The 22,079-nt window shown below is 41.9% G+C and overlaps 1 protein-coding gene and 1 pseudogene across 2 annotated transcripts in view; both read left to right on the plus strand.

Annotated features, from left to right (window-relative positions):
- The first annotated feature begins 442 nt into the window (after positions 1 to 442).
- On the plus strand, positions 443 to 1,077 carry LOC132372788 (isopentenyl-diphosphate Delta-isomerase 1-like; annotated as a pseudogene).
- Positions 1,078 to 10,140: 9,063 nt separating this feature from the next.
- The window catches only part of LIN9 (lin-9 DREAM MuvB core complex component), a 102,668-nt gene continuing 90,729 nt past the window's right edge, over positions 10,141 to 22,079 (plus strand). Inside the window, exons 1-4 of one of the 2 annotated variants that reach the window (XM_059905444.1) lie at positions 10,141 to 10,188; positions 17,330 to 17,362; positions 18,792 to 18,886; positions 20,406 to 20,510. In XM_059905444.1, the coding sequence (XP_059761427.1) occupies positions 18,884 to 18,886; positions 20,406 to 20,510 (108 nt within the window). In that variant the 5' untranslated portion in view covers positions 10,141 to 10,188; positions 17,330 to 17,362; positions 18,792 to 18,883. Of the gene's footprint in view, positions 10,189 to 10,600; positions 10,755 to 17,329; positions 17,363 to 18,791; positions 18,887 to 20,405; positions 20,511 to 22,079 lie in introns of those variants that run through there. The other variant, XM_059905438.1, reaches the window with a different exon arrangement.

Raw genomic sequence — 22,079 nt, forward strand, 5'->3', positions numbered from 1 at the left:
ACAGCATAGAAATACAGGATAGTGAGGCATTGGGTTGCGAAGAACCCCAGGGCGGGAGTGCAGCCAGGCCTCAGAAGCAAAGCAATGGAAAGAGGCCTGGGAACACTGCTGGTGTTCAATCCCTCTCTTCTCTCTGAGCCTCCTGTGAGTCCACCACTTTCTTTTCTCTGTGGACGGGCTTTTTCTAGCCACAAGACAGAAAACATAGACAGAGAAAAGGACAAATTTGTGCTCTACTGTGTAACCATTTGGAAAGTGACTAAGTCCACTCTTATGGATCCCATTCAGCAATCCCTACAGGAGAGAATCACTGATTCAGTTTCCCATCCTTGAACCAATCACCTGCGGCAAAGTGCGAGAAAGAAAATCTTGGGTAGGAGTTACCTTTGAGCCAATCAACAGTGACCTGCAGGTCCTGGAGGAGCAAGGATATTCAGGACAGAACAGACATGTGCTAACAATGCCTGAAATAAATATTGACAATTTTGATGAGCAACAGTTTTCATTTCTGGCAGCGATGTATATTCTTATCCATGAAAATTACAACAAAATTGGACCTAGAACCAAAATGAATTGTGACTTGAATGAAAACATTGAGAAAAGACTATTGCATTGAGCCTTAAGTGTCATCGTATTCAACACAGAAAATAAGCTACTGCTACAGCAGAGGTCAGATGCTAAAATTTCCTTTCCAGGTTGTTTTACCAACACTTGTAGTTATCCATTAAGTCATAAAGGAGAACTTGAAGAAAATGATGCAATTGGACTAAGAAGGGCAGCACAGAGGTCTTTAAAAGCTGAATTAGCAATTCCCATGGCACAGGTTTCCCCAGAACACAATAATTTTTTAACGCAAATTCACTACAAGGCTCAATCTGATGATATTTGGGGTGAAATTGGGTACATTTTGTTTGTGAGGAAGAATGTAGCTTTGGATTCCTATCCCTGTGGGATTAAGAGCTATTGTTATGTGTCCAAGGAAGAACTAGAGGACTCTTGAGAAAAGGAGCCAATGGTGTAATCAAGATAACTTCGTGGTTTAAAATGATCACACAGACTTTTCTCCTTACATGTTGAGGTAATTTTTTTGAATCAGTTTGTTGAACTGACATGGACATGAAAGTGTGGCTGAATGATTTTACAAATACTGAAAAACTGGTCTCTATTAAACTTAGATTAAAAAGAATCAAATCTGAGACTTGACATCCTTAAGATCTTTCAGATCTTTGATGGTGGCACAATCTTCACCATCCTCTCCCCCAGGATTTGATTTTGGTTTTGATTTCATATCCTGTGGGGGGAAACAGAGGGTAGTTTCAGAGGCTCCACTTACCCTTTTAACCTTCCCCACTACAGTAGCTCTTCTTATCCCACAGGCCGAGGACCCAATGAGGGGGATCCTCTAACTGCCAAGTTCTACTCTCAGGGACTGAGGAAATGATCACCAAGTGAGTCCACAGACCCACTGGACTTACTGGAAGCCAGGACTCCGTTTATGACTTCCTGCCTCTACCCCATATACCCCAACTTTAAAGGAGGTTGATGATGACTTCAGGCCTATGACTATCAAACTCAGATATGTGTTCGATAGTCCTTGAAACATCTGGGTTTCCTTTCCTCAGTGTACAGTCACCTGAATATATAGGTCCCTTTGAGGAACAACTAGGAATCATTGCAGTGTACACTTGCCACACTGCTCCAGGGCGCTCCCTCCTAGGGACCTGGCCAGCTCTTCAATCAATGAGTTCCAGATCTGAAATTTGGCTCAGGTCTGGGAAATGAGCAAGGCATCAAGGCTTTTCATTAGGGTGACTGCCCTCCCGCTCCTACTCCTCCAATCTTGTCTTGATCGTAGGTGTTAATTACCTGCTTTGTTGGCTACCCATCTATTTTGCCCCTAGAGACACCATGTCCTATTAATTATTTCCATTTCCACATGTCCCTGTGGGTCAGCTCCCCTTGGCTGTCCCTTCAACCTTGCCAGTTTTTATGGCAAATGCAGCCCCCTGCTCTCCCATGATTAAGCACTGCCATCTGGCCTCTGTTATTTTCAATAGGCCATGCATCATTCCCATCACTCCTGAGTGGGAAACTTACTGCTTTGTCAGAGAGAAGATTCTGCAGTGTCTTCCTGCATGGGAGGAGTGCTAGCTCTTAAAGGAGGGCTGGGCACCTCTGCAACTCTGAGGGCTCCGGAGAGTCTGCAGAGCCGGATCCTAAGGGGCATCCCCCTAAAAGTCTCCTTTCCATGTGTCACTGTCAAAGGACCTCAGGTTTTCTCAGCTAGGACTCTAACCTTGGCGTAACAAACCTGCCTTGGCTGAGAGATTAAATGTCTCTGGAGCTCAAGCTATTAAGTCCTGCTCTTACCCCTTAGCTGTGTTCACGCTTCAAGGAGGTGATAAAAGCCTCCTTATAAGCTACCAAAGAGGCCCTCTGGCTCTCCACTTAGTGTTTAGGTGTTTGATAACTCTTTTTTTTTTTCATTATTCCTATACAGGACATCAGTGCAGTTTAGTAATAACCAGCCAACTCCACTGTCCTCATAAGCACTATTTTCCCCTGTTCTTTCAATGCCTGAATCATGGCACCAGCAAAGGTGTGTTCCCCTGCCCCAGGATATTTGCCAGGACACCACAGGTGGAATCTTCAGTCACCACGTGGCAGGCATTATGCTCCACCTTCCACTTGGCTTGGGATAGTCCCTGCCAGCCGGGTGATGAGTTATCCAGTTCAAAATCCATTGTACCACCTGCTTTTCCAGACCATTTCCTAATACCTACTGTTCCAGTTCAGGCTCTCTGAGAAGCAGATGCCAGGATAGAATCAGATATGCAGAAGATTTATTTGGGGAAACACTTTTGAAAGATATAGCAGAGAGGGATCATGAGGATGTGGGGAGAGCCTCAGACCAGATTGCAGGTCTGACACTTATAAAAGAGAAGGGAAAGGAAAGGAAGGAAAGGCAAGGGAAGGGAAGGGAAGGGAAGGGAAGGGAAGGGAAGGCAAGGGAAGGCAAGGGAAGGCAAGGGAAGGCAAGGGAAGGCAAGGGAAGGGAAGGAGCATCTCATAGGAGGAGCTTCCAACTGCAGTGCAGCTCTGAGGATATCTTGGCCAGGCCAGTGGGGAGGCTGGGCTAATTATGCTTTAAACACCTTACATGTTTGATTGCTGAAAGGACTCACAGGACTCCAGCGGTTTATACTCATAGTTTTTTGTTTGTGTGTTTTTAGACTTTATTTTTTTAGAACAATTTTAGTAGCAAAATTGAATGGGAGGGAAGGAGGTTTCTTATATACTCGCATCCCACGGCACGGCTTCCCCTTTTATCAACATCCCCCACCAGAGTGGTACATTTGTTACAGCTGATGAACCCACATGGCTACATCGTTATCACCCGAAGTCCACAGTTTACATTAGGCTTCACTCTTAGCACAGAACAGTGTTTCTGTTTGTTTGTTTGTTTTACAGGCAAAGGATACAGTACAGTAACAGCAGGAGAAGTTATGTAAGGAAGGGGGCTGGAGATCTCAGGCACAGGCTTCTTTGTCCTCCCACTGCTGGATCGCACAGGATACGCTTTGTCTCCAGGTCTCAAACCACCATTGGCTTGTGTACCAAGGAGTCCAAAATTGACTCCTTGTGGGAATCTATTGGAGTGAGCTGATAGTGTGGGCATATTCTAGCTCCACTACCAGACCTGATCATTGATATCCCTGAGGCTCCACCAAAGAAACAACTATTAATTAATGCTGACAAGCTGGTATATCCTGCACCCCAAACACGGACCAATGGCCACAGAACATCCTTTATTGTGTTCAACGGTGTTGCCGAGGGTCACGTGCGGCAGGCAGCTCTGTTCGTAAGCATGCAGCCAATGCAGACCATGCCATGCAGGAGCCCCAGAGCCAAGATTGTGCATTATGGGAGGCCCATGTTGAAGACAAATGGCCTGGCTCTGGCAGCTCTGCCATGCTCAGTTATTGGCTAGGAGCAGCAGCCTGGGGAGAGCATGGCATCAGCACAAATGCTGAGCACATCTTAGGGGGCAGCGGCTGGGGCCGTCAACCAACGGCCTGGACATCTGTGAGGCATCTACCTCCGTAGCTAGCAAAACCCACTTCAGGAAAAGTTTCTCAAAGCTCCCCCTGACTCTTGCGTGACCCCCGTTTATTTCCCAGGTTTTTCCTCTTGCCATATCTTACTCTCCAGCCATCCTGAACTACTTAAAGTTCCTGGAATAAAAGTCATTCACGTCCTCACCTCTGGGCCTTTGTACATGACCCTCTGAGAATAATACTACTACTTTCTTCTTCCACTTCCTTTCCCTAACTTCTACTCATTCTTCAGGTCTCAGTTCAGAGACCATTTCCCTGAGAAAACTTTCCTGCTCCCCGCCCCTCCCTACTCTATGCTCTTATAGCATCCTGTCCTCAACCTCAAGGTAGCACTCATCATGCTACTGTAATCTCCTAAAGAATCTGTCTTCCATTAGACCATACAATCTGTAAGGGTAGGCACTATGTCACATTGAATGTTGCCTAATGCATGCCACACAGTAGGTGCTTAATAAATATTTGCTGATCAACTGCTGGATAATTTCACCCTGTTGAATTGCTTAGAATCTGGGGGTTAAGAGGAGAAAGCAAAATCAGTGATTATCCAGTTCAATGTTTTCTTACATCCCATGGGCACATACATGTCCTGAAGGGGCAGTCTTTCCGGGTTGGAATCCATAAATCCACTGCATGAAGCCATCTTTCTGGTTGGGGAGCTCTGATGACAAGGCACTCCTTCTTGAGTAGTCTGATCTCATGTGCTCCTTAGCTGATGTCCCCCAATTCATTTAGAAAATTCTGGACAATGACTGAGTGTGTTCATTTATGTGGGGAATATGTCTTTCTACTTTCCCTCCCGTGGGATGATCTATTACAACTTTTTCATAGTTTGTTACTAAAGATACCTGGTGAAACAGGTTGCTCTTATTCCTTCAAGGAAGTGATGGTTTTCCTTAGGCTTGGCTCCATTTTGCTGACTGAAAAACAGAGACCTCCCTCAATAACCTGGGATACACCACTAAACTTTGCTGAGCATAATGTCTTTAGAAGTAGTTTCTCAGAAATACAACTAACAACACTTAGTTCCTTCTTGGTACAATTTAGGGAAACAAGATGTAGGAAAGAGTGGCAGGGAGCTGGTGTTTATGTGCTGGGATGTGGGCCAGGTGTTTTACATAAGTGATCTCATTTAATTCGCACTACAGCCCTGGAAACAGGCTTAATAATCCCTTCCTCTGTTGTTGTTGGTGTTGTTTTTTAACCAAATGATACTTTCACCTGTGTCTGAGGAGAAACTGGTGTTTGATGACCCTCTTAAGTTTCATTCTAAAAAAACTGATCTGTCATGAATTCAATCTGCACCTTCCTGTAGCCACTTGGGTCCAACAGGAAAAGCAGTTTCTTTCCAGAATAGTTTGCAGAATAGTAAGTAGAATGTTTGGCAGAAAAGACAAAGTGGAAAGGAAAGCAGTTTGATATCGGTCTTTTGTTTGCAGCTATCATTTAAAATTGCCCAGCACAAGACGGGAATAAAGACGCAGACCTACTAGAGAATGGACTTGAGGACACGGGCAGGGGGAAGGGTAAGCTGGGACAAAGTGAGAGAGTGGCATGGACATATATACACTACCAAATGTAAAATAGATAGCTAGTGGGAAGCAGCTGCATAGCACGGGGACATCAGCTCTGTGCTTTGTGACCACCTAGAGGGGTGGGATAGGGAGGGTCGGAGGGAGACGCAAGAGGGAAGAGATATGGGGATATATGTATATGTATAGCTGATTCACTTTGTTATAAAGCAGAAACTAACACACCATTGTAAAGCAATTATACTCCAATAAAGATGTTTTAAAAAAAAAGATAAATTCATTTTTAAAAAAATTAAATAAATAAATAAATAAATAAATAAAAATAAAATTGCCCAGCAGAGTGCAGTTGATTTTGCATCTTCATTAAGTGACTAAGAAAAGGATTCTACAAAAAGTGACTACCAAAGATTTTAGATTGAGACAAAACCCAAAAAGTCTAAAAGTAAGATTTTTCACATAACAGCTTTATTGAGATATAATTCACATACCATAAAATTCATCCGTTTAAAACGTAAAATTCAGTGGGTTGTAGTACATGCACAGAGGTGTGCAGCTATCACTGCAATCAATCAATTTTAGAACACTTTCCTCCCTCCAAAAAGAAACACTGTATCTTTAGCAGTTACTCCCAATTCTCCCCCCACCTCCCACCCGTCCCCCACCTCCCACTCCAGCCCTAGGCCGCCATTAACCTATTGTACTTTCTGTCTCTATGGATCTGCCTGTTCTGGACATTTTACATAAATGGAATCATATAATATGTTGTCTTTTGTGTCTGGCTTCTTTCACTTAGCATAATGTTTAGAAGGTTCATCTAGTCGTAGCATGTATTAGTACTTCATTTCTTTTTATGGCTGAATAATATTCCATTATTATTATTATTATTATATTATATACCAATTTTTTCAACAACCACTTTTATTATGAAAGTAACAAAAATCTTACCGTAGAAAAATAATAACTATAGATATAAAGAAAAAAAATCACCCATAATCCTACCACCCAGAGACAGCCACCACTGTATATCTTTCGTTCTGGATTTTAGTCTATGCATATATATTTGTAAATGAGATCACATTGTGAGTCCTGTTTGTGCAACATGTACTTTTTTTTTTGGCTGCACTGCGGGCGAGGCTTGCGTGACCTTAGTTCCCCCACCAGGGATCGAACCCGGGCCCTCGGCAGTGAAAGCGCAGAGTCCTAACCACTGGACTGCCAGGACTGTATTTTTTTATAGTGGTAAAGTATACATAATGTAAAATTAGCCATTTTAACTATTTTTAAGTGTACAGTTCAGTAGCATTATGTACATTCACACTGCTATGCAAACATTACCACCATCCATCTCAGAACTTTATCTTTCCAAAAGAAACTCCATACCCACTAAACAGTAACTCCCCATTTCCCCTTCTCCCAATCCCTGGCAACCACCGTTCTCCTTTCTGTCTCTATGAATTTGACTATCCTAGGTACTTCATGTAAGTGGAATCATACAATATTTGTCTTTTTGTGACTGGCTTATTTTACTTAGCATGATATCTTCAAAGTTAATCCATATTGTGCATATGTTAAAATTTCCTTCTTTTTTAAGGCTGAGGAATAATATCCCATTGTATGTATATACCACATTTTGTTTATCCATTCACCATTGATGGACACCTGGGTTGCTTCCACCTCTTGACTATTGTGAATAATGCGCCTATGAATATGATTGTACAAGTATTTCTTCAGGACCCTGCTTTCAATTCTTTTGGCTATATACTCACTCAGAAGTGGAATTGCTAGATCATATGGTTATGCTGTTTAATTTTTTTGAAGAACTGCCATACTATTTCCATAGTGGCTGCACCATTTTACATTCCTACCAGCTATACACAAAGATTCCAATTTCTCCACAACCTTGTCAACACTTGTTGTTATCTGTCTTGTTGATTATAGCCACCCCAGTGGGTGTGAAATGGTATCTCATTGTGGTTTTGATTTGTATTTCCCTAATGATTAAAGATGTTGAGCATCTTTTCATGTGCTTATTGGCTTTTATATCTTCTTTGGATCCTTTGCCCATTTTTGAATTGGGTTGTCTTTTTACTATCAAGTTGTAAGATTTCTTTATATATTGTGGCTACAAGTCCCTTATTAGGTATACAATGTGCAAATATTTTCTCCCATTCTGAAGGTTGTCTTTTTGCTTTCTTGATAGTGTCCTTTGAAGCACACAAGTTAACACAGAAATAACTCAATATTTGATAAATGGGCCATGGGACTGGAAATGACCAAACAAATCCCTAAAATGTGGCTATGTTTATTTCTCTTATGATTTATTTTCACGACTTTAGTGACCTTGTCGAAATTTTAGTTTTTTTTTTTTTCTTTAAGCAAACAATGACACTTATACAATCATGTCATTTTAAATTGGAATACACAATTCGAGGAAATTTAACAACCTTGTGATGGATGTGTTATCCTAACATCACAGAGGGAAAAACTGAGGCTCTGAGAGTGGGCCAGATTCCTGATTCTATCACCCGGTCAATGTTGTCCTTGAACAAGTTACCAGATTGTTGGGAGGATCAAGTAAGCCAAAGATTATAAAAATCTCTCTCATAAATATCCAATAAAGACCCTCACTGAAAATAATAAAGTGCCTTGTTTGCAGTCACACAGCTAATAAGTGGTAGATCTGAGGCTGGGATACAGCTTCAGGCTTCAGAGTGTGAGAAGACTCATTTAGGGTCCTTCTTTAAAATGCAGATTATCAGAGAAATAGCCTAAAAATATTTGTTTAAACAGCAGACCTGCTGTTGTGTGTGTGTGAAAACTGCCTTAAGATAAAACTTGGTTTCCATCATTTTTTTTTGTTTTTTTGTTTTTTTGGCTGAGTTGGGTCTTCGTTGCTTCGCGCGGGCCTTCTCTAGTTGCAGCGAGCAGGGGCTACTCTTCGCTGCAGTGCGTGGACTTCTCATTGTGGTGGCCTCTCCTGCTGTAGAGCACCAGCTCTAGGCGTGCGGGCTCAGTAGTTGTGGCACGTGGGCTCAGTAGTTGTGGCTCACGGGCCTAGCTGCTCCGTGGCATGTGGGATCCTCCCGGACCAGGGCCCGAACCCGTGTCCCCTACATTGGCAGGTGGACTCCCAACCACTGCGCCACCAGGGAAGCCCTGCCATCAGTTTTTTTCATCTTCACATAAGATAGATCAGAATGTGATTAGAAGGCACAGGAGGGGTTAAGTTACCTATGAAGGATTACTTTGTAAAATTTAATTTTTCATCCCCCTCCCCTTCACACCCTGCTTCACCTCCTACCTCAGCAAGTGGCGGTACCCAATTACCCAAGGCACGAAGTTAGCATCCAGTGATACTTCCCATTCCAAAGTGGTGGTGGCAATAGCTAACATTTGAGCCAAAATGTGTTCTAGGAACTATTACAAGGTCCTTATGTTTACCAAGGCATTTATGCTCAAAACAACCCTGTTATTATCTGCATTTTCCACATGAGAAACTGAGGCACAGAGAATTAATAAACAAACTTGCCTGAGATTATACAACTAGCAGCCAGAATCCCAGCCAGGCCTTGGGGATCCAGAGTCCATCCTCTGAAACTCTAGGGTGGCTGGTACAGATATCTCCTCTCCTTTGCCTGCCTGCCCCAACAAGCTTCCTCCTGACTGGTTTCCAGAACTCTCATTTTGTCACACTCCAATTCGTTTCCCACATTTGTGGGAAACAACACAAATGGAAACATGCCAGCCCTATACTTTAAAACCCCACCATCCATTGCTCCAGTGCTCTTAGCAAGTTCAGCTCCTTAGCCTGGGCCGGCCTGTGTTCTGCTGTCCTCATCTGTCTACCACCTTTTAACTTTCTAGTTCCTGGAATTCACCCGTGTTGTACTCTCATTGCTTAACTATCCCCCCGCCCGCCCCCCACCCCCCACCCTTACATCCCTGGAGAAAAAGGACTGGAGCTCAATAACGTTTGTTAGAAGAATTGTTGAAAAGCAAGAGTGGTTTATTACTGGACGCTGTTATAGACAGGAATTGTGAAATCTTTCCCTGGGCTTCTTTCAAAACTGGATGAATTCTCATTGTGCTCTCATAACATTTCTATCAGGGTACTTCATCATCTTTAAGTGTCACTGTCGGTTTTTGTTTCTGTAATTCTCTCCCAGCTCACTACATGGTCTAGTGTGAATGGGTGAAAGAGCTGAGCAAAACAGTTCTTCAGCTGCCGACCTAAATGACTAACTTCATGACCTCTCAAGGTCTCTCCTCCGAGCTCCACGCAACTCCGGTTCCGGCATTCGGGAGGGGTGGCCCAGGCTCCCGAGGGGTTGCGGACACCGCGAGTCCTGGGCGGGCAAGCTGTGTGGTTGCCGCGGCCTGAGCCCTCCTCCCCGGCCCTCCCCTAGCTCTCCGGAGAAAGGAGGGGATGGAGACGCCGGAGAAACGTGGGCTTGGAGAGCCGCGAAAATTTTACTTCGGGTAGAACCCCCTAGGGGAACGCGGCCGAGAACCTGGGGCTTCTCCCCGCGCCGGGCCTACAGGTGCCGCCTCCCTGCCCCCCTGCCCCCCTCCTCAGCCGGCCGGGGCCTCCTTCCCACCTTCCCTCCTTTTCCCCACTCGGAATAAACAGCCTGCAGTTCCCGCAGCTGCAGCGCGAGACTCGAAACGCGCGCCGGGAGCGAGCCCCGGAGGGGGCGGGCGGCGCGGACCGGGAGCCGGGCCGGGCGGGACACGGCAGCTCGCGCCGCTCCCCCCGCTCTCCCCGCGCTCCGGCGCCGGGCCCGGGTAGGGGCGGCGCGAGACGGGCCTGGCGGCCCGGCCTCCCTCCCCCTCCCTCCGGCCCGGCCGGGGGCGGGAGCGGAGGGGCGAGGCGCGGCCCCACTCGGCGGCACCCCCTCCGCGGGCAGGCGCGGGCGGAGCCGGGCCCGCCTCAGCCGGCAGCGGCGGGAGTAGCGCCGCGCTGCGCCGCACCGCGGGCAGCGAGCTCCGCATTCGAACCTCCCTCGCAAAGACAGTCTCCGCCCCACAATGCACCGCGGCGGGCAGCCTTTGAAAAAGCGGCGCGGCTCGTTCAAGATGGCGGAGCTCGACCAGTTGCCTGACGAGAGTGAGTAGCACCTCAAAGCACCCCCACTCTTCCCGCCGTCCGCCTGCCCCCGGGTTGCATCCGGCCGGGACGGGCGGCCGTGCCCTCTGCCGGGCAAGTGGGCTGACTGCCAGCCCCGCTGTGGTCCCCTAGTCCTTCCACCCCGGTGTTGCCGCCGCGTCGCCGCCTTTGTTATGGTGTCTGTGTATTGGTTTGTGGGGTTGTGTGAGAGCCAGGGCCGGAAACCGAAAGCCCGGGGGCCCAGCCCGGGCGGGGCGGAGGCGGTGGCTGCTCCCCTGGCCCGGCTCGGGCCCCCGGCCGCGGTGGGGGAAGAGCGGCCGCTGGCCGCGGGGGCTGTCCTCCCCGCCTGCACCGCTCGCCCGGCGCGGAGAGACGCCTGGCGGGGTTATGTAACTCGCTTTCGGGGGCCGGGAAGGGCTCGGGCTGGGGAGGGGGTGGTCACAGCTCTCCTTCTTGTCCCGGCCTCTGATCCTGTCCTGTCACAGTTCCTGCCGCTGCAGGCACTTGTGATCATCACTGCCCTCCCCTCCCTCCTCCGGTGTGTCCACCCCTGGAAGCATTTCCGTGTCAAAGGGCTGACCCCTTCCCCTGGGACCACAGGTGGCTGTGGACCTTTCCAGAGATAATCCAGACTGGGTACACAAGTGTTCAGGCAGCCCCCACCCCGCAGACTTTCTTCTCTGCGTATGTGTCTTAGGAATCACGGGGGTACCTTTACTCATGGATGTGACCATCACCACAGGCATATTCAGTACTCTTCCTGACACCCACCCTGTGCGTTGCCTCCTTTAACCACGTTTACTCATCCTGCCATCTCAGACGTGGATGCTCACTTGTGTTTAGTAAGTAAAAGCACTAATTCTGTAGTTTAAGCACAATAGAACTTAATTTTGTAATTTACAATATTGTATCGATATAAAGTATACAAGATAAAGGCACATCTTTCAGTTAATTACAGATGGGTCCTGATGCACACTCACTATTCAGTTTATGTATATGTATCATTTGTGAGAGCTTTTAGTGTAATAGAAACAACTGTTAAATTTATCTGTGCAAGACACTTTTAAAGTGAGAACTGAATACAGCCAATTCTGTTTTCCTTGTGGGGTCGTATATTCTTAATGTGCTATAAAGTTGAAAGTTCAAGTTGCCGAACTGGTGAAAAGTTGTATTAAGAGAGTTTGTGTTTTAAATTTGCTCTAGACCAGCGCGGAATTCCAGTAGAACATTCTCAGTGATGGAAATGTTCTGTTTTGCGATGTCCAGTAGGGTAGCCACTTAGCCATATGTGGCTATGGAACTCTTCAGATGTGGCTAGAGTGACTTTTAAATTTCATTTGATTTTTGTTAATTTAAGTTTAAATAGTCATGTGTGTCTAGCGGCTACTGTATTGGATAAGGCACAGCCGTAGACCACCAATGAATTTTATTGTTTCTTATTTGGAGAATACAGTCGATTGTGATTTAGGATGCTCCTAAATAAAGGTGGGCCTACTAAACACAATGTGCTCGTCATCTGGAAGTCCTTGCTCTCTGTGTCGTAAAGATGTTTTATCACCTCTTGGAAGTCCCACCCACTAGATAACTGTCATTTAGAATATTTGCTCATTATCATTAAACATTTATTGAGGATTTACTCCAGTTCTTTGCAGAGACTTGGGACTCATACTAGGGTTCAAATTACAGCTACACTCTCAAGCTATATAAGATAATCATTTATATTGCTTTGTGACATCTCTGGTACACTAGGGTGTGTGTGGGCATGCACCTTAGCTTGTGCGATATATGTCTTGTTTAGCTTGACCACAGCTGGTTGAAAGCAGGGATTGCTTTACCTGGTTTGTCACACAGTGCCATAAATCAGGTATATATGAATGCTTAATTTATATGGAACTGAATGTAGGGTAAGAGGCATGGTTAATGAAACTGCAGCAGAAGTGATTTCAGTTTGATACTAGAAGTAGCGATGTGTTTCTTTGCCAGTTTTAGTCAAGGGGGCTAGTTTGTAAGTTATCCAATAGTCAGTATAACATTATCAATAATAAGAGCTACTATTTATTTAGTACTAACTATGAACCAGGTGCTGTGCAAAGCATATTGTATACATTTGCTCATTCAATCCTCATTCCAGTTGAGGTAAGTACTCTTACTGATGAGGTAGCTGAGGCTCTCTTCAGCCCAGATCTTTCCTCTGGGCTTCTGTGCTTAATATCTCTTGCCCATTTCACATCTTCTCTCAGATGCCTCAGAGGCCCCTCAGACTTAATGGGTTCAAGATCTACCTCATAATCCTACTGCGGTACAGAGATACTTCCAGTGGTTCCGGTCGTAATGAATGGCTCCGCTGTGCAGTCAGCTAAAACCTAGATAGAGGTTGTCTTCCACACTTCCCATAATTAAGCCTTTACTAAATCTTGTAACTTTTACCTTCTAAATGTCTCTCGGTTTTACCTACTTCTCACCTTCATCCTGGTCCAAGCTGTCACCATCTCTTCTGCATTAATCGCTTCAGCCTCCCATCAATCCACCACCCCAGCCCTCCCCCGCAACCTACACACAGCCAGAGTGATCCTTTCAGAATGTATGTATGTCATCCTATTGCTGAAAACACTTTACTAACTACAGGACCCTTTGTGGTCTGGCCATTCCCCACCTCTCCAGCTACATTTTGTACCACTCTTCCTCTCATTCTATCCCTTTGAACTAAATTGGACCTTTTTCATTCCCTATACTCACTAGGCTTTCTTTTTTGCACATGCTGTTCTCTCTACCTGGAATGCTCTTCCTTCCTCTCACTTCCGGTTAAGTTCTACTTATCCTTTAGATCCCATTTTAAACTTCTGTCCTCCCTGACAAATAATGCATCTTCTTATTAAATCTTTTCATACCACTGTGTAATTTCTTAGTGGCAGCTGTCACAGTTGCAGCTTTACGTTTGTTACTGTGATTGTTTGGTTAGCTTTGGTTAGAAGCCCCACCAGAGAAGGTGCCATTTCTGTTTTTCTTCATGCTTGCGTTCCAGTTCCATGCATGACAGCTGGCTTACTTCTCTGTTCTTTTTTCATAACCACCCTTCTCTTGCCAGTGACTTCCCAAACATAATGCCCCCACCCTTCCTTGAATATTCTAAATGTCCTACGTCGGGGCTTTTTTACCTGCTGTTTCTACCAGCCTGACTCGTTGCTTTGCCCCCCTGTCCTCTCATGGCTAGTCCTTTTCACATGTTACCTCCTCAGAGAAGCCTTCCCTACCCGCCCTGTGTAAAGTTAGTTACTCCGCACGCTGCGATCCCTTGGTTATTTCCTTTACAGCAGCTACCACCAGTGTAGCTGTCATTTTATATACTTGTTTATTGTATGTCTCCTCCCACTACAGTGTAAACTTCCCTGAGAACAGAGGCGTTGTCTAGCTTTTCCTTCAGTTAACCCCAGTCCCTAGAATAGTGCTGTGGCAGGTATTCAGTGAATATATGTTGAAAGAATGAACATACGCAGTTAAAGCAGGAGTCTAACTTAATTGAATTCACCTGCCTGTAAAATACATGTTCTTAACCTAATCTTTTTTTTTTTGATTGATCAAAGTAATACTAACAATAAGCATGGTCTGAAAATTAGTCATGTACTATGTGCATTTTTCTCTAAGCACTTTTACATATAGTAACTCATTTAATCCCCGTTTTACAAAAGAAGAATAAGTAGCACAGAGAGGTTGAGTAACTTGCTTAAGATAACACAGTAAGACAGTGGCAGAGCCAAGATTCAAACACAGCTAGTCTCCATCTGTGTTCTTAACCACTATGCTATACTATCTCTCAAGAAGGGAAGAAGGTTAAAGGTGGTAGGTCAGAGTCTGCAAGATACAGTCCCTGCCTTCTTGGAGCAGGAATGAATATCCTTACAACTCACACCTCTTCCTTCAGATCTCTGCTCAAATATCACGTTTCAGAGAAGCTAATCATGAGCACCTTATAGAGAAATAGTCTTCCCTCCACCAACTCCCACCCCACATTCCCTATCCTTATTATCCTGCTTTATTTTTTTTCCAGTAGTGCTTACCATCCCGTGATATGTGTGTGTGTGTGTGTGTGTGTGTGTTTCCCCCTTGCTAGAATGTAAATTCCAGGAGAGCATCAGGAGCATCGGCTTTGTCTGTTTTGCATGCTGTCAGTATCCCCAGTGACTAGAGCAGGGGCCAGGATGCAGTCAGCACCCTACACATATTCACTGAATGAATGAATGGTTACCACTTTTTCTCAAATGCACCATGTTTTTCTTGGTAGCTACACTGACACGTCGTGCCCTGTCTACTACTGCTGCTTTCCCAGTTGTGTTGTATTTTTTGAGCCTTCTTAGCAAGGCTTTATGGCCTCTCTCCCCGACTTTTCCCCCTACAACTTTACTGCCTTTGGTCATTAAACTTCACTTTGCCATACAGAAGCTGTTAACGTGTCCTGTTAACCATTCTCCACATCTAGGCAGGAGAGTAGGGGGAAAGTAAGAGTGGCTTTGATGTTGGTGGGTTGTCCGACAAGCCTCTCATACCGCCTTGCAGAGAAGTCAGTTGAGGTTTAGAGATCTGAGATACATAAAAATGTTTCATAGCCAGAACCATGGTACTTTATCTGTTACTTCTCATTTAAAGTCTGTTGTCCATTTATGTGAGTTGTAAATCATTGCTGCTTTTGTTAAAAACCAAGGAGAATTAATTTGTCTTCTCTGATTTTTGTACTTAGTTCGTGTTCTTCTATCTTACTTTATCCCTGAGGTCATCTTTTATTTATTTATTTTTGTGTTTTGTGTAATGTCATAATGGACTGGCTCCTTATAGATGTTGACAGGCATTTTTAACAAGCCACTTACAAATCTGTCTTTTCTCAATGTAAGTAAAAGGCTAACCTTTCAAATAACATCACTACTGCCTGGTCTTAGATTATATTTTTTTAAACATAAACGGATGTCAGAGTAACTGAGATGAGAAATAGCTGGTTTTAAAATAAAACAAATTTAAAAATGAGGAATGACAAGAAATAATAATTTGACTATAGTAAAAGAAAAAAAAGGTGTTCTAAACAGTGTTTTAAATTTAAAGAGGGAGATTTTGCTCATTAATAATTATGTGAATAGTTTCTATTTTGGAGCATAGAAAGGTTTTTTTCCCCTGTTAATTTATTTTCTTTTATTGAGATATAATTAACATAAAACATTGTATTAGTTTTAGGTGTACAGCATAATGATTTGACATTTGTATATATTGCAAAACAATTGCCACAGTAAGTTTAGTTACTTACTAACTACTGATCACCACACAGTTACATTTTACTAATCACCACAGAGTTACAATTTTTTTTTCTTGTGATGAAAACTTTTAAGATCTATTCTTTTAGCAACTTTCAAATATATAATACAGTATTGTTAACTATAGTTATCATGCTTTACATTACATCCCCAGAACTTATTTATCTTATAACTGGAAGTTTGTACCTTTTGACCCCCTTCACCTATTTTGCCTATCCACCCGCCCCTGCCTCTGACAGCCACCAGTTTTTTCTCTGTATCTGTGAGTTTGGTGGGGGGTTTTTGTTTTATTAATTTAAAAAAATTTATTATTATTATTATTTTTTGGCCACGCCACGCAGCTTGTGGGATCTTGGTTCCCGACCAGGGTTTGAACCCAGGCCCTCGGCAGTGAAAGTGTGGAGTTCTAACCATTGGACTGCCAGGGAATTCCCTTTCATTGCTTTTTTTTAAGATGTCACATGTAAGTGAGAGAGATCATACTTTATTATTTTTCAAATGACTTGAACTTCTTTGCAGTATAGTTATCCAACTCTGAGATTTTCAATTTACTGCTCCCCCTCTCTCATGAAAACTTCTTTCCCTATCAATTCTCCTACTTCCCCTCACCTATAGATCCTATCCTTTATTTACACCAGAACCTGTAGCCCAGTGTTTCTCGAAATGGGCCTGAGGGGTACCTGCAACAGAATCCCCTGAGGGCCTTTATTAATCATACAGTTTCTGCATGTATGAGGAGCTTCCTGGTTATTCTAATATGCACTAATGTTTTAGTCAGTGAACCCCTCCAGCTCCCTAATCCAGCTTGGATCTTTAAGTGTTGCACATACCTGCATTCTAGACTTCCAAGGGACTTATTGTCTGCTATGACAGTCCCTGGATCATTTCCATTTTCTGTTTTCTCCACTCTATTACCACTTCTGATCTTTGCCTCAATAAATGTCAATTCCCTTTCTCTTTTCCTTCTGCAGCACACTTCTGGATGAGGATCCAAAATCACTTCTGTCCCTTCTCTTCCTCTTACCTCTCTTTCTACATTTTTCTCTCTTGGGAAGGTCTCCAGGTCTCACAACTTCAAACAAGACTCCCAAATACCTCCAGTTCTTCCTTACATTGTCTGAGTTTTGGTCAATAGCTTGAATTGTCTACTAGTTATTTCTAATTGCACATTCCACCGTCACTTCAACATTGCTAAAACTAAATGTATCACTTTTAACCCTAAACCAAGTTCTTTTTCTCTCACTTTGATTCTGAAGTAATACTGATTTGTTTTCATTGCAGGCTCTTCAGCGAAAGCCCTTGTCAGTTTAAAAGGTAAGAATCATAGCATGATTCTTTTAGGTATGACACAAACTAGGAATTTATTTCATTAAATTTATTTGGATATAGTATTTCTCTTTTCTTTCTAAGTTATGATTTATTATAGCTTTTAAATATTGGTTTTCACTGGTGATAATAAGTTCATATGGGGAATTGGCCCTTGGTTTTCTCCCCCTAGAATTATTGATTAAAGAAGTTTCTAACTAAACGTTCCAGACATTTCTTACTAGAGTTAAATCATTTATTAAACAACTGGCCTAAGCTGTATTTTTACATAATTGTTTGTTTTTTGAGAATCTTGTCTTCTAAGTAGTAATGCAAGTCTCTTGAAATAAAAGAATGATAGTATTTTTTTCTGAGAAAAAGTTAGACATGTTCCTTGGTCTTGCTGTTTCTTTGTGTAAGTACGTTAGACCTATCCTCTTAATATAATTTATTTTGAAATTTTACCTCTTGAGCAAGATTCTACTGGGTGAGTAAATTTGGAACCAATGTAGATCTTCTCAAAGATTCATTGGTACTTTCAGTTTTTAAAGCTACTGTATTATACTTTGGATTGGTGATCTGCCAAATTAAGTCCTTCTGGCTTGAGAACACTTATCTTCCAGGATTACCCTAATTTATTTGCCTAGCAGGATCAACCCCATCCCATCTCTTTTCTTTTGTACTTATTAAAATATATGTCTGAAAAAGTATTCCACTAATTTTTTTCTCCCAATATTAAAGCCATTTCTCTTTTTAAGAAAATACATAGACGTGATATAAATTTTTTATAGAAAAATTAGAAAATGCTTTCAGGTAATTAGAAGGAAATAAAAATAACTATCTTGTGTATATTCATCACAGTTTTCTATATCTCTCTCTAAATAAACATATCCTTTTTGTAAACATTAAACTCACCTTCTTTATTTTCATAACACACTTAATTGGTTGCTTGATCGGATTTTTTCTGGTTGCATACAACTCTGAAGACGTTTCTTTGAATTAAGGAAAAATAACCCACATATTTCATTTTTTTATATCAAGGGTTTTGCACATTGAAACAGAAATATGCTCTAAATTCAAGGTTAAAGGAGCTTTTCCCATTTTCCCTTGCCTGCTTTCAGTCAGATTGTACTGAGGTAGTTCTTGGCAAATAAGAATAGAGGAATTATTGAAAATCAAAATGAAATAAGCCACACATGTTTTAATATGAAAATGTAATACTTTCAAGTAGCATTGCCTTGTCAAATTATTTAGAGAGTTTGACAAAAAAATACAGAAAATTTTTTTTCATTTGTAATAAACTAAAATTATTATGGTCAGTATATTTTTTCCATATTCGTAAATATTTCAGATATATTGCTGTTATTAAAAAGGCCATGTTTATAGTATGAAATCCTTTGAAGTAAACTTAAATATCATTAATAATTATTTATTACAGAGGGAAGCTTATCTAACACATGGACTGAAAAGTACAGCTCTTTACAAAAAACACCTGTTTGGAAAGGCAGGCATACAGGCTCTGCTGTGGAAATGGTAAGGAATTAGTTTTTCTTACTCTTTAGAATATGATAGCTAAATTGTCTGTATTATTGTCATGTGCACATTCTTAAAGCACTATAAAAATTTTCCAAGGGTTTTCCCCAACTCCAAGTATTTGTGTCATTAAGTGTCATTGAACACTATTTGATCATATCTAGATAAATAATCTATAGCCTGTGATAATCTATTCATCATTAAGCATTTGTTAAGTAATTGTAGTTTCTTTAAATAGACAAACCCAAAAAACTCCAACAACCCGAAATCTTACTTTTAATAGATTTTTAATAATTTAATAGATTTTTTTCAATAAAAAGATTGTACCTGGCTCTGGTCCCTACAAAAAGATATATAAATAAGTGGTAGGATACTGAAATCTTGTGTAAGTCAAGCATAAATGCATTTAGGGGTGGGAAGTAGAGATGAGCATATAATTGGCGTGACTAACAATTTTCGGGGCCTCTCTTCCTCCCCTGCCCAGCCAGGTAGCCAGGAAATTTTAGGGGTCAATCATGAAACAAGCCTGGAGCTAGGTTAGACAGTAGCTGTCAGTAGCCTGGGCAGCTGGCCACAGTGAGTGTACAGGACTCTCCACGCTGTTATCATTTCTGTCACCATCACTCTCTTCCTCCTCTCTGCCCATGGTCAGAGGAAGGGAGCAGGGTAGAAGGAACTTCCTGTCAGGGCTCTGCAGTGTTGAGACTCTCAGTGGGTTTAATTTCACTGGTCCATACCTCTATCCTTGACCCAGTTGGATGCTTCCCATATGTTGCTAGCCCGCTGCACCTGCTTCAGTTCTAAGTAGGCATGGAACTGTCTTGAATGGTGGGAGAAGGATTTGAAAAATGATGTGGGTGCTATTGGGATATTATTTCTGTTGTTCTTCCCTATTAAGCCTCTGAACCGAGGATGGACTGTAAAATTTTTCATATTATAAATCCTTAAGTGTGTGATATACTTTGGATACTTAAAATTTTTTAGTTCTACATGCACTTATCAAGTATCTGTTATAGGTATCTTGTATTTTTATTTGCAAATGGAAATTTGTCAACAGTTTTTGACAGCAGATCTAGTATAATATTATATACATTTAGATTTACTCTCTAAAGTGATCTAATAACTTTGTCCCAACCCAGCCCTATCCAATAGACCTATCAGGTGAAACACCCAACTGGTTGGTATTAATCCAAGCGCCAACATAATGAGAACTAGAATTTCCAGAGCTTAATTTTCCTATCTTCAACATTCAAGACTGCCAGTGTACTATACGAAGAAGACTTGGGTTCTAGTTTTAATTAACAGCTAGGTGTTTCATTTCTAAACAAATTACGTACGTATGTATCTTTCTACTTTCTAAAATCTGAAGTTATTTGTGTGCTTTTTATTACCCATTCTTCATCCTTCAATACTGCTGATAATTCAGAGTTAGCTGTATTTTCCAAGTGTAGAATTGTGTTTTGGAACAAAAATGGCAGGTGTTTGGCCTTTTCATTAAATAAAAAAATTTCTATCATAGCCTTTCAGAAATTCAAAACGAAGTCGGCTCTTTTCTGATGAAGATGACAGACAAATAAATACAAGGTCACCTAAGAGAAATCAGAGGGTGGCAATGGTTCCACAGGTATGTGTGTGCTAAAATTTTGTTTCATTGAACGGAAGTGAGCAATCGCTCAGTATAATAAAGTTTATATTTATTGTTCTATGACATTTTGAGTAACAGGTTCTTTAAATCAGTATTTCAGCTCAGCTCCTGTTTTAGTTACCTAAAAAAGGACATTATTTTATTGATGGGCTTTAAGCCAGTGTAGAAAGCCAGTCCTCAGTCTTACAAATGCACACTCTTCTTTTTTTTTTTTTTTTTGGCCGCACCACAAGGCATGTGGGATTTTAGTTCCCCAGGGATTGAACCAGGATTTTGTGCCCCCTGCAGTGGAAGCACGGAGTCCTAACCACTGGACCGCCAGGGAAGTCCCATGCACACCCTTTTTTTTAAGCATGGAGATAGTGGACATTCAGCAAATGGATTTGGCAAATTGGAATCAGCTTGGCGTTTGCATGGAAATCAGAGGGGAAAACTCATTTTACTTTGTCATTGAGTGAAGTATGTTGAAGACTTCCTTTATCCAAAAGAGGAAAATATAGAGCATGAAATCATATCTCCTTTTTCATTTTTGACACATCTTTTAAAGAAAAATTATAATGGACATGTAAGAATCAAAGGAATGAATGAAAATTAGATAAGGAAATATTAACTTTAAGAATACAATAATTTTCTCCTATGAAATGTATAACTTTTGATATAGTTATTCCCTACTTCCCATTCTTTTTTTTTCAAAAGTGTTATAACATTTTCCAGTAGGATGTATCACAGTAGAGGTAATTTTCTCAACCAAGGATTTGGCATCAAATTAATTAAAGGTATTACCAGCAATGTGCCCTACCAAAAAAACCCACAAAAAACCAAAGAACTTTTACATACCTTTATAATCATTTCAAATAGTAAAATATGTTCGTTCTCTGTAAAATGAGCAAAAATATATGAACTTTTTAACATCAGGGACAAGTATGCATAAGCATCTAAAATTCAATTTAAAAATTTGACCCAGTTGAAACTAATACACAGTGTGCATTGCTTGGCTCAGTAGATGTCAGATACAAGATTGAATGAATACAAGAATAGTCAACAACTATTTCTTGTATTGATTTTAGAAGAGCTGTGTTATTAGGATAATTTGGATCCTTTAACTCTGTTTAGATTTTTTAAATTTCCAGAGGTGTGGATTTTTTTTTCAGTTCTTTTTTTTCCCTCCAACTATTTACTAGGAAAATTTTCAAACATACAGAAAACTCTGGTCTTTGTGACTATGAAACTATCCTGCCCTAAGTCTATCCAAAGCCCTCCTTCCCAGGCGCATATCATTCCTTCTGGGACTATTTCACAAAGGCCTTTCTACTTGTGAGCAATACAGAACAAATATAACATAGGACAGACATGATATGAGACTTCTTTAACTATGTGAAAAAATTTTATATCCTCTGAGTTTTCTCTTTTCTAGTCTTAACATGCCTAGTTCTTTCAGTCTTCATTTACATGATATGTGTTGTTCCCTTACTTTCCTAGTCACAGCCTCAAATCTGGTGTATTCTATCTGTGTGTTTGTTTAAAGAGCACTATTCAGAGCTGGAAAAT

The sequence above is a fragment of the Balaenoptera ricei genome, chromosome 1 (genome assembly GCF_028023285.1).
Source record: "Balaenoptera ricei isolate mBalRic1 chromosome 1, mBalRic1.hap2, whole genome shotgun sequence".
Classification (NCBI taxonomy): Eukaryota; Metazoa; Chordata; class Mammalia; order Artiodactyla; family Balaenopteridae; genus Balaenoptera; species Balaenoptera ricei.